Raw genomic sequence first — 17233 nt, forward strand, 5'->3', positions numbered from 1 at the left:
AATTTAAAGATTTTATTTCAGAAATTCGAAAGAATAGTAACCTCAAAACTGAAATGCTGAAAATTTTTTTGTTTTGCCCTTTGAAACCAATAGGATTGGAGACTACAGTAGTATTTTGGAACTGTGGCACACTTGAATTTTTTATTTTGGCTGCCTGCTGAAGAATTCATGGAAAAAAATTTATAGATTCCCTTTAGACTCTAAATATATTACCAGTATGACTGAAATGGCTGTAGACTTAAATGATTATTCTAGGAAGCTTGGAAGAGATTTTGAGAAAGAGAAAACACACACTTTAAAATCAGCTGATTTTAAGATTAGGAACGTGGAATTTAAAACTTTGTAATAACATATTTTATAAATTCCTTTCCATGCTGGACTGTGCAAGAGAGCAGACAGGAAGCAGAGATCAGGAGTTGAGAAAAGACCCTGATAGTCCTGAAAGCCAGAAGGTCTGTGTTCTAGCTCAGGCCAGTTCCTTAGAAGTTTTATTTTATTTTGTAACTTAGCTACTCATCTTATGTTTCCATGTTTGTAACGTGTGTAATATCCCAAGTCCTGCTGACTTTATAGGGTTTAAACATCTAAAACACTAATGCATTGTATAAAAGTATCTCTGAAAGAATTATATTTAAGTAAGCGCTTCAAAATAAAGAAGCCAAAGAGGTTTTGAGATATTAATTATGGCAATGGGACTGAACTGGAGGTAGCACTTCTTCATCATTGCTATAAAGAAACTTAATTGTGTGGGGTGTGGGAGGCTATTTTGAATTTTTTTTTTTTTTACATATCATTGAATCTTAAAATTGAGAGAAATTTCTTTTATTCAAACTGTTGCCCAGTGAAAGAATGCCTTCTATAGCATCCTTATTCAGTTATCTTCCAGCCTCTTCTGACACACACTGTGAGGGTGCATGGGTTTTGGGCAGGGCCAGGGGTCCAGTCGGGCCCCTAAGCATGAGAACTTCTGAACTTAGATAATGTAAGTGTGTTGGTTCAGGTACTTAAATGCTTTTCAAATGTTGGAATGACTAGTTTTGGAAGTGCTTTGCTAATGAAATTTTCTTTTTTTCTCTCTTATTTTTTTAAACTAACGTCCAGTGTCAGCTGATTGTTTGCCAAATGAGTAGTACCCGGTGTCCAACTTTGAATTGGTTGCTGGTTCCTCTCTTCTTGGTTGTCTTAGTGGTAAACCTAGGAGTAGCCTCTTACGTTGAGAGCATTCTCCTGTATACATTAACAACGGCTTTTACTCTGGCCCACATCCATTATGGAGTACGAGTGGTGAGTAATCTACAGCAAAATTGGCTCAATTTGGGTCTTATAAATGGAACCAATAAATGCCTCCGAGTAGAAAGGAGGCAATGGAAAATTTTAAAAGAAAGTAGCTTATTATAGTAGCTGTAAGGGTTTTGGGATATTCTCTAAATTTTGAATAATATCCAGATGTTTAATTTCAGATATTGTTTCTGTAATGAGTATATTACTGTAATTACAAATGATTTTAAGGCTGGATAATTATTGTGAGGAATTAGTTCCTATTGTAAGTGGGTATGTATAAGCCATTTTCTTGGTGAGTAGAATTGTAAACTGTTTGAGCCTTTAGTTATATGGGATCAGATAATCACATTTGTTTTTTTTTGTTTTTTTTTTTGAGACGGAGTCTTGCTCTGCCGCCCAGGCTGGAGTGCAGTGGCCAGCTCTCAGCTCACTGCAAGCTCCGCCTCCCGGGTTGACGCCATTCTCCTGTCTCAGCCTCCCGAGTAGCTGGGACTACAGGCGCCCGCCTCGTCGCCCGGCTGGTTTTTTGTATTTTTTAGTAGAGACGGGGTTTCACCGTATTAGCCAGGATGGTCTCGATCTCCTGACCTCGTGATCCGCCCGTCTCGGCCTCCCAAAGTGCTGGGATTACAGGCTTGAGCCACCGCGCCCGGCCCACATTTGTTGATTATCGATTTCTTCACTTGCTTCTTTAGCTTTAGGGGCATTTTTATTGTTCATTAACAACATTTGGAAAGAAACTATAATTGGTTGTGTAGTGCGTTTTCCCTCCCGCTGCCCAGTTTGCAGCAATTGTGGTGAGGGAGATTAGAATTTCAAACTGAAGGAAGACTTTTGCGTTATTTGAGGTTTTACTTCATGTATGTTATTCTTGAGCCCTCATCAGCAAAATTAATAAATAAGGGGGAATATAGAAGAAAAGAGATTTTAAGAAATGTTTTGTAAGCTTGATATTTTCTTCTAAAACTAATTTTAGGAGAATGGACGAATACAGATATAATGAAATCAAACAGAACCATGTGGTTTTTCTTTCACTTAACATTCTTTTCTAATTATTTTACATATTTTAACATAGGCTGTGCAATATTCCACCAAGGAGATTACTTAATAATGACCCTGCACAGCACAGTTAATCATTTAGGTTGTTTCCAGATTTTCACCATTAGAAATATTGCCCTAGGCTGGGTGTGGTGGCTCATGCCTGTAATCCTAGCACTTTGGGAGGCTGAGGCGGGTGGATCACTTGAGCTCAGGAGTTCGAGACCACCCTGGCTAACATTGCAACACCCTGTCTCTACAAAAAATACAAAAAAATTAGCCAGGTGTGGTGGTGCAGGCCTGTAGTCCCAGCTACTTGGAGGGCTGAGGTGGGAGGATCACTGGAGCCCAGGAGGTCAGGGCTGCAGTGAGCTGAGATGGTGCCACTGTGCTCCAGCCTGGGTGACAAAGTGAGACCCTGTCTCAAAAAAAATAAAAAATAAATAAATAGAAAGAAAGAAAGAAAAAAATGTTGGCGTAAACAATCTGGAATATTTTTGTTTCATTTACTTTATTTTCCGAGGATAATTTCATAGGAATGGGGTTGTGACAGGGTATTCACACTTTTATGACTCTTCAAACATTTCTATTTGGTGTGCTTGTTTTGAAAGGAACCCTGCTGTAAATCCATTTGAGAAAAAAAATATCTTCTGTATTTTCATACACAGTTTTTAAGTGGGAGAGGCAGCTATCACGCTTGATAACAACTTTATACCTTGCATATGTTGCTAAACTTGGGCTTTCTTCCCTTAGTGTTTCTCTACAAAGTTGCCCTCATTTGTTAGAACAAACTAGATACAATTGTTAAGGAGAAAAATGCTGTGATGAATTGTGCTACAAGACATAATTATTTTGTTTTATTTTACAAATGTAACCTTATATGCCTTATAGCAACACTCTTGGGCCTTTTTCCTGATATTTCATCAGTATATGCATGACATAGAATATCCATTTGCCAGTGTCTTTTTAAATTGTTTTCATTTACTATAGCCTTTTAGAAGCATATCTTTAGAAAGCTACAAACATACCAAACCAAACCAAAATACGCTTTTCTTTAAATTACAAAGGTACTACATTTTCATTGTTAAAAACCTGGAAAATAAATAAGAGGCTAACTGGAAAACAACTTAGGATCATCTTTTTTGTCTGTCTTTGTGTTCTTTGACCACGTCTACAACTTCTGGCCAGAAGTTAAAACTTGCTAGGCCACACAAAACATTCACTTTAACTACTGAAATGTAAATAATGGGTATCAAGTAAATGACATACACTCCCTGGCCTTTAAGCTCTTGCCTTCCCACTAGAGATACCCTAACTAATAAAGCCTCTCCAAATTCATAGATCTAGTTTTCGACTATTTCATTGGGATTAGGAGTGATTACTTAGAAATGTGTAGCAAGCTGAATATTGAGTCTAACTATAAATATTATTACTTGATCTAGATACTACAGGTCAACTAATCCTCTAGTTTTTCAGATTTGGATGTGAATTTGAGTGCTCTGGAGGGTTCTGGAGTCTAGATTTTAGTTCTAAGTCCAAACTTTCCCAGGGTAGTTCTAGTACTCCCATTTAGCTGTCTAGCTCTATAGCTGTCCTAATCCGGAAAAACCTTTTCAGTATTTCTCATGATTTTTGCCATGTCAATAAACTGTTATCTCTAGGGTAAATTCTGTGTGCTTTTAAAAACACAATAAGGTACGTATTTGTCACTGTCTCATGTTCTGATTTTTCATAGGTAAAGCAGCTGAGCAGCCATTTTCAGATTTACCCCTTCTCATTGAGGAAACCAAACTCAGATTGACTAGGAATGGAAGAAAAGAATATTGGCCTGTAATAATCTTTCTTTGGGCAGAAAGAAGTACTGTAAATAAATGCTTGTAAATATTTCCTCCATCACCATTGAACTAGACTGATCTGCTTGACAGACATGGGATCTCAGTATGATACTTGGACAGCAGGAATGATACATGTAATCTGAACTTGTGAAATTTTGGACCTACTAACTCTCGGCCTATTTTATTTTTTATAAAACTATGTGACATTTTGGTTGAGCAGAATGTATGTTAGACCAGCAAAATGTTCCTAGTGGTTCTGACTTCATGAGTTTACAATGTTGTGATTCATGCAGGGTTAAAAATGCTTTGCTTTTTGTTTTTTTTGTTTTTTTAAATACCAAAATTGGTTTCAGATCACTGATAACACTCAGAAAACCATAGTGTGTTTTCATATTTGGTACTTTGTAATAGTGGGAGTAGCAATAGTCCAAATCTAGTATAGGGAAAGGATAAAAATAAGTCACCTTCACCAAGAGATGCCAGTGATTACCAAACAATAGACAGTTGCCAAATACTGGTTTCTCTTTCCCCTGAAAATGGCTTTTGTCCTCAAATGGTAAGAGAACTAACACATTTAGCTAATATATATTTAGATTCTCTAGTATTCTAGCTCTCTTTATTATGGAACAGATCTTGATAAGTGGTTTAATTTTCTCCTAAAGAGAAATAATCAGTTGAAAATTTGAGAATGGGTTGTAATTATAGCTCACCCATTGGGATGGTTCATTGTTTAGATGTGGCATTTTCCCCCCTTCAGCTGCAGGTTCCTGAGATTTGGTGCCTGTGAGCTCTGATTGTAGGAATGCATGTGACAGTCCCAGTCTTATGATAATGACTTCTGAGGAATGCAGATAAAAGTACCTTGTAAGATAAATATAAATAGGAGTTAGGAATTTCATGAACCTCTCTATGACCAAAATTAATTTTTTGATTCACTGTCTGTCTGTCTGTCCTTCCCCTCTCTCTTTTTTCAGGGTAGGGTGCTGTGTTTTTTATTTCATACAAGATAAAACAGAGAGAAATTCTGACTTCCCCAGCTTGTCCATTTCCCCACTTGAAAACTTTTGATATATATGCCTTACTGAGTACATGCCCCCTTTAGTGTTACTGTGACTTGGAGTAATTTCTGAGGTTTACTGACAAACATAAAAATTCCTTTAATTTTAGTGTAGTTGTTGTGTAGACCATATTTTTTCATGATGTGGATATTCTGTTTCTTTTTTACTTGTCTTCATTTAATTTGGTGGTGGTGAAATTTACTTGCTGATTTTCTTTTATTTTTCACTGAATGAAGTTTGTGCTTGAATGAAGAGTGTATCTTAAACCTCCTTTTTTTGGACAGGCTGCACTTGGATAACATAGGCACCACTGTGTTGATATGTAATTAAATTCGTAACTATTTATGAATGTGACCATTGTTAAATTTAATTATAGTGTATTTCTTTGTTGAATTTCAGTCTGCTGCTTTGTAAAAAATAACTGCAATTGATGTTTCATTTTAAAATTTATAAATTCCAATCATTGTCATTCAAGTTATTAGAAATGAGTCACGGCACTAGCTCATGGTTCTATACTCATTTTAAAAAATTGTAAAGGTTGAGGTGTATTTGGTGACTTTCTCTGAGACACAGATGAACGTTGGAAATAGATGAGAAATGGATGCAGAAAAATGCAGATAATGATCCCATGTTTGTTAATTGCCATCATGGAAGTCAGAGAATTAACCAATTAAGTGACGATAACTATTTTTTGTATACCTTGTTCTTTGTGATCTGTAAAATTGAACTGAATAAAGTGTTAATTGGGGGTAGGGAAAAAGCTTTGTTTTAAGATTTCTAAGCTAATTATTTTACCATTTTGTTGACCTTATACACAAGAATGAGATTAATCTGTATCATATAAGAAAAGAACTGATAAATATTTATAAAATGACAGATTTGGACCACAGGCTTTCTTGACCTTGTACAGTATAGTAAAAATACCCTTTACTTCTGGCATTAAGGTCACGTTCTATAGTTTGGGGGCCCTTTTACTTCCAAAGTGTGTTTCTGCCCTCTTTTGGTTGTATCAAATTTATTTGGAAATTGTTTTGTGCCGTACTGTATGACTTGTTTCCCTATGGTGGTAAAGAATGATGCCATAGTCAGTTTTATTGACATTGTTCGATGAAAGAAAAGTGGCTGTCAACAAGGGGAAAGTGAAATTGAGCAATTCACTGTTTCGGGATACTTGTGAATCTTTAGTGTACTGCGAACTCTTTTTCTTGTTTTAGTCTGCCACTCTTGAAAGTGCATCTTGAGAGCCGCCATTTGTTGTCTAGAGATATAGCAGCTGAAGCAGGACTTCATTACAGATAGCTGTGTGCATTTATGTCATGCCAATTACTACAACATTTCCAAAGTATGAAAGGTCTCTCAAGCTTATGCATGATAATTGTGGGTGACTTCATGTCCCAGCCTTTCTCCCCAGCATACAGTGTGAGCTGCCTTTTGGGGAGCAATGCCATAATAAGGAGCATACGTGCATGTTTTCTGTACTTTCAGAATAGAGTGCCTTAGCTAGGCCAGAGGGTCGTGTTGTGTTTTCTGCTGACCAAAGTTGCATATACCTGTAAGAAGTGTCTTTTTAGGTTATGGTATTTAAAAAAGTGCTTTCAGGCTTATCAGATAATAATTCTCCTATATTTGAGGGGGGCATGGGATAAAAAGATTAAATAATACCTGGATAGAGAATGCTAATGCTGCCTTTTGTGATCCTTTCATATTATCCATGCTTTTCGTGCAGTACACAGTTTGACATTGCCACGGTTTGCAGTGTCATTCTTCCACAAATAGGTAATTGATAGAGTTTATAGGTTTTAGTCTTAAGGGTAATAGAGTGAATAACTTCCAAATAAAAAGCTAAATATTCCTCCTTGTCATTTTAATGTCATTATTGAAATACTTTTAATTCTAATTTTGAAAACAAAGCTAAATGCTGATTGTGGTTAGGATGTTACAGTACTCATACCATCATGTTATTTATTCTAATATAGAGGCACTGAGAGGAGGGGAGTGTATGTCTAGAGTTACCCGAATTCTAAATAGGTACCAAAAGAGTATTGATTATGACCTGGAGCCTGAGCTTTGGGAGAATATACAAAGGAAAAAGCAGGCGTAGTTTCCACTTTAAAGGGAAGAAGGGACTTTAACATCCTGTGAATTTGAAATATCCTATGAATTTGAAAGTTTCCTAAGTGTGGTTTTCAAAGAACTGGTTTATTTTTGTAGTCAGTCAAAATGCATTTGGAATGTACCTTGCTTCCATAACAGACTTTGACTCTATGACCTATGAAGAATAAAAAGATAATCTGAAGGTGTTTGAGTCAGAGGCACTTTTCCCCTTTATATTTTATATAGAAGCCTATTTGTAATTCTTCGTCTTCGTTCTTCACCTGGGTTTCCTCTTAACTACCCACCACCTAGGAGAGAGGCTGCCCTCTCAGGTCTTGCCTTGTTGCCCCTAGATGTTGCCACATTCAGACCTCCTTGATTGCCTTAGATCTCGACTAGTCAAGGACTGGGAACGTGCCAGAGGGAACAAAGTAAGCTTGATGGGCTGGAACTTTTGACTTTGGATCCCCAAAGAACCAAAACCAGATACAGAAATCTTTGGTTGTGTTGATGCCTGTGTTCAGAGTGGCCTTATCTTGACCTCAGTTCTGGATTTAAGTACCCTATAGAAAATTTGTGAAGTCAGACCAGAATTTTCTGTGTCCCATTGAGGTGTCTTTGTAAGGCAGCATGCCCTTTCTTGAACACCCTGTGGGTGAATAACTTGAGTAAGTTAGCTGCCAGCACTAGAACCTTCCAGGAAGAATTTTAACTAGTATGCTACATTTGAAGCACTTTGACATGTACATTTAAAGTGACAGTTTTAAAAGTAAAACGGTGTTAAATCTCTGAAACTTGAACGTATGATGCTCTGGGCATTTTAGGAAGCTTAAGTAAATTTCTGATTTTCCTTTATTGATTATGTAACCCATGTGATTTGCATATTTTAGTTTTTATGTTTGACAGTGCTACAAATGACTGACATTGGCAGGCAGTTATTGTAGGGTGTATGGTTAATCGTGGTTGTCTAACTTTTCCAGAGAAAGTGGTGATATGCTTCTTCCTTGCATGGAGCTGTGGGAATTGGATTTGTTGGCTGTTCATTTCCAGTGTTTCTACAGTGCAGAATAAATGTAACTTTTAAAGCCTGCATGCTAGTAATATGCTTTGCTCTTTAGTAAACAAATATGCAAGAGATAATAATCTATTTTTTTTAAAGCAGGGATCTGCTCCCTATCTAGACAGAACTTTAATGCATTAATATTTAGAGTAGCAAAAGAAGTTTTGCCATTTGTAGCTCTCTCACAGGTAGCTTAAGCAAGGGGGTTGTATTGCATATGCTTAGAAAGGCCAGGTTCCCAGAATTGGAAGGTGCCATGTACACTGATTTTAGAATATTTTAACAAAGGCTTGTCTCTAGGAAAATCCATTTGGACCGCAGCAGGATTGTTCTGGTCTTCCACAGATCATTCATATGGTCTTTCTCTCCAGAGAATCATTCTTAGAAAGCCAGGCTAAATCAGAGTAGTGCTGTTTTTAAAGCATGTATATTGGATGATGACTATAGAGTACCTTAATGCTATGTTGAAATTGGAAGCAGATTGCTCTTTTCAGCAGCAGATACTACAATTGAAGTTAGAGACAGTACTGAAGACGCAGGGAGTAGCTAAATGCTGTGGATATTTCATGTCTCTTTGGGTAATATCTTCTCTTGAGCAGTTTCTATGAGTGGCAATTACAGTTAGAATTTATTTTAAGGTTTTTATTAAAAGATACACAATTTGCCATGAATTCTAGATTCTGATATTCTTGACAAGCACTTTTTGAATATATCAAAAGTAAGTTCTTGACCTGGAACATATTTAGTTAGTACTTGATGTCACTAACCAAGTTGTAGAAGGAGCCTGTTATAATTCTGCAAGATCTGTGAATAGCATTATAAATCTGGGGCAGGTGCGGTGGCTCACACCTGTAATCCCAGCACTTTGGGAAGCTAAGGCACGTGGATTGCTTGAGCCGAGTAGTTTGAGACCAACCTGGGCAACATGGCGAAACCCTGTTACTACTAAAAATACAAAAAAATTAGCTGGGCATGGTGGCATGTGCCTGTAATCCCAGTTACTGGGGAGGCTGAGGCAGGAGAATTGCTTGAACCTGGGAGATGGAGATTGCAGTGAGCGGAGATCATGCCACTGCACTCCAGCCAGAGTGACAGAGCAAGACTCCATCTCAAAAAATAATAATAATAAAAATAAATAAATCTGTTTAAATTACTGTTGTCTTTCAGCATTAGACTTTGAGTTTAATAACTACAAGTTGAGACTACTCACAATATTAACTTTTTTTGTAGGTTATTTTGTTGTTTAGATAACTTGCCTCCCTAGAGGAGCATTCAGGAGAAAAAGACCTATCTACGTGTAATGATATGATCATTTCAAAAATGTGCCAAGAAAGCAAAATTCATTATTGAACTCTAAATTTCCGGGATTTTTTTTTTTTTTTTTAAATAGCATTTTCTCTGGGTAAAGGGAAAGACAATGAATAATTGCCAACATGTAAACTCCCTGCTGCTCACCTTCCCCCGTCCCCCTCCATCTAACATAATACGGTACATTTGTAGCCAGTTGTAGAAAAAGAAATTGATATCTTTCTCAGTAAGGTTCCATGCCCTGTCACTAAGAATAGGTGGCAGGAATCATGGCCAAATCAAATATATGAGTTGTTTAGCTTGGTCCTGTTGCAGTTGGCTTTCTGTAGTGTTCTAAAACAAGAGGACGATTCCATTCCTTCTCAGGAACCTAGAAACAACACCACTTGAGCAACTGGAATATGTTTGCCGCAAGCAGAATATTTTGGGGAGAGGGAGAGTAGTTTAATTCAAGTAGTTTAATTGAACATATTAGTCATTCGTCTGGGCCTTGCTGTGTTCATAGTAGCAATGTATGTACCATTTATTTTATCTGGTTAGGTGTGATGTGTGTATATGCCTATTTAACATGTACGCATATATTCTCTACATAGGTATGTATGCTATATTCATATATACATGCAGTCCACTTGAATATCAGCAAAATGGTCAGCCTTTATTAGATTGTTTCTTAATGTGGACTTAATCTGCATGTGGCCCTTACTCTGAAGCCTCTTCCTGATCTGGAGCCACAGTCTGTCTGTCTTCCAGTTCATCTCAGTCCTGGAGAAAGGCCCTTTAAATATGTCACTTCCCCATTTTCCTTTAACCATGGGTTGTGGGAGCCAGAAAGAGCTTTGAGAAAGATGGCTGCTTCCACCAGGGTGGAGGCTTCTAGGTCTGCATGATAGGGCCCATTTCTGGCCAGAGGGTGGCTCTGGGAGCAGTTATGCCACGGGCTTGCTGGGGGAGAACTCTAACACTTGCAGAAACAGAGCTTCATGGCTTGCTTAAATTACTTAGCTGGAATATTTTGAAGTGTCAGATAATGTGATGTATAAATAGAGTATGCCGATGCATTTCATTGTTTTTGCATTATCTGTATTACTGTTTCCCATTGCTAGCCCAAATAATCAAGACCAGACTGTTTCTTGTCACTGGATTCTGGAAGCCTTGCCCTTTCCACTGGATTTATGTTTATTTCTGCTGCTGTGAAACCCCAAAGTAATGCAGTAGGTTTTAATTGAAAATTGTTTAATTCTATTACTATTATTGATAATTATTTATTGTAATAAAAGTAAAAGTAAATAATTTTTAAATCCTTTTAATTGTTTTCAGATTGTCTTCTTTGTTTTCTTTGGTAGTGCGAAAGGGGAGGGAGCTATGGGAGAAAACTAATATTCAGCCACTTGTCTCAGGGAATCATTGGTTATTTTAAAGCAAAACACTGAAAAGGTTTTGTTCTGTTTTTAGAAAGATCAGCCACTTGCTCCTGGGCATTTTGTGATCCTGTGACTTGTTTCAAAGGGCAGAAGATGAGGCAGATGGCAGTAACAGCTTTTCATAGTATACTGCTCCTGACTCACCCAGAACTGGGTGGTGGCAGTCTCTATAGTCTAATCATGATGGGGTCACACCTGAATTAGTTTGTAAGGTGGTTTCTTCCTTAGAAGCATTTTCCCGTAGAAAGTGTTAACATACGGTATTAATTTTCCAGACGAATCCCATAAAAACCTGTTAGACCACACTTAGTACATCTAAATTATAGTACAGAAACTATAACTCCCATTACATGACATTGCTTCTGAGGAGAATATTTCCCATTTTTACATTGATCTCTCAGCTCTGGCAGTAGGTACTTAAAAAAAATTTCAGGCCAGGCCCAGTGGCTCACGCCTGTAATCCCAGCACTCTGGGAGGCCGAGACGGGTAGATCATGAGGTCAGGAGATCGAGACCATCCTGGCTAACAGTGAAACCCCGTCTCTACTAAAAATAACAAAAAATTAGCTGGGCGTGGTGGCCCGCACCTGTAGTCCCAGCTACTCATGAGGCTGAGGCAGGAGAATCGCTTGAACCTGGGAGACAGAGGTTGCAGTGAGCTGACATCGTGCCACTGCACTTCAGCCTGGGCAACAAAGCAAGACTGTCTCAAAAAAAAAAAATTTTTTTTTTCAGTAACAGGCTTGAAGACAGGAAGAAAACGCCCCATGTTTTAACCCAGGCTGTTCTCTCTTAATCCCTTTGCCTCCCATGCTCTTGGTTGTGGTAGCAGTTATTCCCTCCCTTTTATCTGCAAACCTCAAACACCTCTCAAGTTCCTGATGACAAGTACCAGGTAGATACTATGTAACCACTCTCGGGGCTACCAAAACTTAAAAAAAAAAAAAAAAAACCTATGCCCCCAAAGGCTCTTACTCCTCTTGCCACTCTCATCTTTTTTCCTCTGTTCACAAATTTCCTGAAAGAAAACTTTACAACTGCTCCTTCAATTTTTCTTCTTTTCATTCTGAGTTTTCTTAAAACCTCCCAGAGTTTTCATAAAATGGCTGTTTCTTAGTCATGTTCAACTCTGCAAACTTTAAAGAGCTTTTTACTTCTTTCTAAGCCTTAGTTTCCTCATCTATAAAATGGGATTAATCTTACCACAATTACACTATGTGAAGGATTGAATGAGAATAATGCATGTAGGGTGTTTAGCACTGTCAGTGGACTAAGGTAGGTGTTTGGTTTCTACTAATATCTAGTTCTCTGTCTTTTTTCTTTGAACTTTTTTCTTTTTTTTTTTGAGACGGAGTCTCAAAAAGTCTGAGACAGTCTCCAGACTGTCGCCCAGGCTGGAGTGCAGTGGCCGGATCTCAGCTCACTGCAAGCTCTGCCTCCTGGGTTTATGCCATTCTCCTGCCTCAGCCTCCTGAGTAGCTGGGACTACAGGCGCCCGCCACCTTGCCCGGCTAGTTTTTTTTTGTATTTTTTAGTAGAGACGGGGTTTCACCATGTTAGCCAGGATGGTCTCGATCTCCTGACCTCGTGATCCGCCCGTCTCGGCCTCCCAAAGTGCTGGGATTACAGGCTTGAGCTACCGCGCCCGGCCTCTTTGAACTTTTTTCTAAACCATGTGACAGCTCATGACTTCCATGCCTCCTCCGCTCTCTTTCCTGCTTCATACCTTTTGAGGCAGTGTATGAAGATGGTGGTAAGGCAGTTCCCCAAATTAAAAATCAGTAAGATTGCCTTCTCAGAATCTAATTAGTAAAATTCACACAAATGGAAAGATAGAAATAACCTAAGAAGTGGTCTAAATGTTTGATGAATTTGTCAGCATCCCCACATTCCAATTAAGGTGAGTTAGTGTAAACTTATTGGATGTAGAATTAAGTGTGACTAGACTTAGTAAGATATAAAATCAAATCAGTTCATCCTTCTTTTCTGCAAAAGGCTATAAAAGCTGAAGGTGAATGCCCAGGTACCTTCCTTAGCACGGGAAGCCCATATAGCCAGATTTCTCAAAAACCTTCCCAGGGATGAGGGACTCGACCGTTGTTGTGGCAAATTATCCCCATTGTGAGCCTCTCTGAACCATGGCAGTCGGTCCTACAGATCAAGGGACTTCTCAGTCAGAGTTTGATTCCCTTCATAGATCAGCCCACAGAGATGTGCTGGTCACAGGGCACGAAAACGCACACTGCCTGTGTGATGGTTGTACTTGCTAAAATAAATTACATGTTTTTCTTTTGTGAGTTTATTAGTACGAGCCAGCCAGGCTTTTTTATGAGGTTTTTTTTTTTTTTTTTTTTGGAGATGGAGTCTCACTCTGTCACCCAGGCTAGAGCGCAATCTCTGCTCACTGCGACCTCCGCCTCCCGGGTTCAAGCGATTCTCCTGCCTCAGCCTCCTGAGTAGCTGGAATTAAAGGCACACACCACCACACCCAGCTAATTTTTGTATTTTTACTAAAGACGGAGTTTCACCATGTTGGTCAGGCTAGTCTCGAACTCCTGACCTCGTGATCCGCCTACCTCGGCCTCCCAAAGTGCTGGGATTACAGACGTGAGCCACTATGCCCGGCCTGTATGAGCTTATTAGTATGAACCAGCATTGCCTACCAGTTGAGGAGCACAGTCTGGATGCTGGTCAGTCATCAAGGTGAATGGACATCACCTGACTCCCTTCCCGAAGTCCCTCTCATCTGTAACAGCCCTACTTGCCTGCCTCACTCTCTTGGGGGTCTCCTGTTATTTCTCTTACAAAAACACGAATAAATAAACTTTATGTTTTATTGAGTCAAAAGTGATTTATCCTCATTGTAAACATTTTTTTTTTAATCTTCAGATAATCTGAAAATCACCCATAAGGCCACCCCTGAGGGATATCGACTACTTTGTGGCGTTCCCTCTGTTTTTCTTGTGTACATACTGTCTACATTTCAAATCAAACTTGGCTCAGGCTCTATATTGTGCTACCTCTTCCCTTTTTCACGTAATGTATCTTGGATGTCTTTCTAGGTCACCTTTATTCTTGTGTTAGAGAATCCCATGATTCCTTTATCGGTTCCCCTAGTGATGGATTTTGTCATATCTAGTTTTTTAATATTACAAGTAATTGGAATGAACATACAGATACATCTGTATATGTTTCAAAAAAATATTTGTTGAGCACATACTACATATAAAATATTGTGCTAGGTGCTATGTATACAATGCTGAATAAAACTGATGTAGTTGTGACCCCAATGAGCTCTAACTAGATCCATGATCTCCTCGCAATGATTCTTTTAACTAGAATTGCCTAGTGAACAGATATGCTAATTTATTTTTGTGTGTATACAAATAAATGTTTTTATCTAGTTTTTTCAGTTTTAACAATTTTCTAAATTTAACTCACTTATGAACTATTTACAAAGGAATTGAAAATTGAGCATTCATTTTCCCATTCATATTTAATCATAATTCATTCATGCTTTCTGACTTTCTTGTTTAGTGGTTTTTCTTTCTTTCTTTGTTTCATTCCTTTGACCTCTAAAACAATAGTTGTCCACCCCATGAAAATATTTCTTCCTCTGTCTGTACTTTGTTCAGTTTAAAAAATGTTTAGTATTTTAAAAAATTTGGCAGGCCGGGCGGAGTGGCTCATGTCTGTAATCCCGACACTTTGGGAGGCCGAGGCGGGCAGATCGCCTGAGGTCAGGAGTCTGAGATCACCCTGGCCAACATGGTAAAACCTTGTCTCTACTAAAAATACAATAAACATTAGCCGGGTGTGGTGGCACATGCCTGTAGTCCCAGCTACTCAGGAAGCTGAGGAAGGAGGATCGCTTGAACCCAGGAGGCAGAGGTTGCAGTGAGCCAAGACTATGCCACTGCACTCCAGCCTGGGCAATTGAGCAAGACACTGTCCCCCCCCCCCACAAAAAAAAAAGGCAAATAATGGTTATATATGTTTATGGGGTACATAGTAATGTTTCAATGCATATAATGTATAGTGATCAGGTCTGGTAATTATCATATCTATCATCTCAAACATTTGTCATTTCTTTGTGTTGGGATTGCTCAATATCCTCATTGCTATTTGAAACTATATATTATCGACTAGAGTCACCCTCCAGTGGTGCAGAACACTAGACCCTGTCATTCTGTATCCTTTAATAAATCTCTCCCTATTCCTCCCTTTCCCCCTAATATTTCAATTTAAACAGTTAATAGATTTTGGCAACCTGTCCTCCTAGGAGGTCCCTTTCCAGCGGTGAGTGAAAGTGTTTCCCACACCAACGGAAAAGGTTTATTACATAATTGAGGCTCCCTGTGGGAGCAAAGAGGGCCACCTAGCTGGTCAGAAAATGGCTAGAGAGAGCCAGGAAAGGAGATAAGCTTGGGGCTTTTATTGCGGTTAAGGGGTGAGGCTGGGAGGAGGGTATCCAGTGCACGCAGTTGAAATCTGCCAGCACCAAAAAGAGCACCTAGGCTTTTTTTTTTTTTTAGACGGAGTCTGGCTCTGTGGCCCAGGCTGGAGTGCAGTGGCGTGATCTTGGCTCACTGCAAGCTCCGCCTCCCGGGTTCACGCCATTCTCCTGCCTCAGCCTCCCGTGTAGCTGGGACTACAGGCGCCCGCCACCGCACCCGGCTAATTTTTTGTATTTTTAGTAGAGACGGGGTTTCACCGTGTTAGCCAGGATGGCCTCGATCTCCTGACCTTGTGATCCTCCCGTCTCAACCTCCCAAAGTGCTGGGATTACAGGCGTGAGCTACCACGCCCGGCCACACCTAGGCTTTTTTAACAGCTTGCCCAGATGTGGAGAAGAGGGAGTGCTGCTTAAAAGCTGTCAGCAGCCAAATGTCAACAGGAAAAAATGGAGTCAGATTTCTTATTTAAAAAGATGTTGGAAGTGGTATCGGGACAGTGTAGGGCCAAAGTATCTCACTGATCTCTTTTCATGGGTTTGTATGGTACCTTTGCTCTCACTTATCTCTTGTGCAACAGCTGATTCCCACTGACTTTCTCATGGTATCCTACTCCCAGGCATAGACATGTGTATGCACACATACTTGTTTCTGTCCTTATGGATAGTGGAAACATGAACCAGAACCAGGATGAGTTTTTGGTCAGAGCTGTACCATGGCTCCTAGGAGAGTTTAATGCTTTAGGTTTCAACCAAAGGAGACAGAGATCTGGCAGAAGACCCTGAAGCCTAGAAGCAACTACCCCCACTCCTCCTACCACCACTACCTAGGCAGGTGTGAGGCAAGGATCCAGCAGCTGCTGTTAGACTCTATAGCTGTTGGATGGTTTTGGCATTCCTAAACCTCTCTACTGCTTGCAAACTTGGAAGAACTGATTTTAAAAACCCACTCCATTTGCCTCTGGGCAGTTCTTATTCACAAAGGGCGGATCTTCTTGGCCCCACAATTGTCTGTGGGTTGCACCATTTAACAGCTGAGAAAATAGCCCTCAAGAAGTTGTGACTTGCCCAAGGTGGCAGGGCAGGGCTAGGACTAGTACCCACCCTTTCTCACTGCTCATCCAGTGCCCTTAATTCCCCAAAGGCTAATGGGACAGAACCCTGTTAAATAGTATCCAGTTTTTGGTTGGTTGGTTGGTTGGTTGGGTTTGTTTGAGACAGAGTCTTGCTCTCTTGCCCAGGATGGAGTGCAATGGCTTGATCTCGGCTCACTGCAACATCCACCTCCCAGATTCAAGTGATTCTCCTGCCTCAGCCTCCCGAGTAGCTGGGATTACAGGTGCCCACCACCATACTCAGCTAATTTTTGTATTTGTATTTGGTGACTATGAGTTGGAGGAATATTTGATGAATGAATGGAAGATGAATTAATCATCAAGGTCAGTAAGTGATGAACCACAGCTTGGTCCAGCTCTTTAGCCCTCTAGTCTCCTGGTGAGACTCCACAGCTCCGCTAATACGACCTGGCCTTCGTGGGGCTGACAACAGCCCTGACAAACCACGGGCGGGGCTCGTCAGCCCGAGGCTGGGATGCTCGGCCCGAATGGCGGCTGGCGGCGGGCTGGGCCCAGGGAGCTGCGCGCGCAACCACTCGGGCGGTGGCTCCGGTAACCGCTCTCCCTGGC

At 39.8% G+C, this 17233-nt stretch overlaps 1 protein-coding gene across 2 annotated transcripts in view; it reads left to right on the plus strand.

Moving 5' to 3' along the window:
• Positions 1 to 10981, plus strand: part of SELENOI (selenoprotein I) — a 54576-nt gene extending 43595 nt beyond the window's left edge. For both annotated transcript variants that reach the window (XM_017876886.1, XM_017876887.1), the window contains one exon: positions 4055 to 10981. In XM_017876886.1, coding sequence (XP_017732375.1) covers positions 4055 to 4153 — 99 coding nt within the window. In that variant the 3' untranslated portion in view covers positions 4154 to 10981. The remainder of the gene's footprint in view (positions 1 to 4054) is intronic.
• Positions 10982 to 17233: the final 6252 nt, after the last annotated feature.

Source organism: Rhinopithecus bieti, unplaced genomic scaffold, assembly GCF_001698545.2.
Source record: "Rhinopithecus bieti isolate Rb0 unplaced genomic scaffold, ASM169854v2 scaffold_7681, whole genome shotgun sequence".
Taxonomy (NCBI): Eukaryota; Metazoa; Chordata; class Mammalia; order Primates; family Cercopithecidae; genus Rhinopithecus; species Rhinopithecus bieti.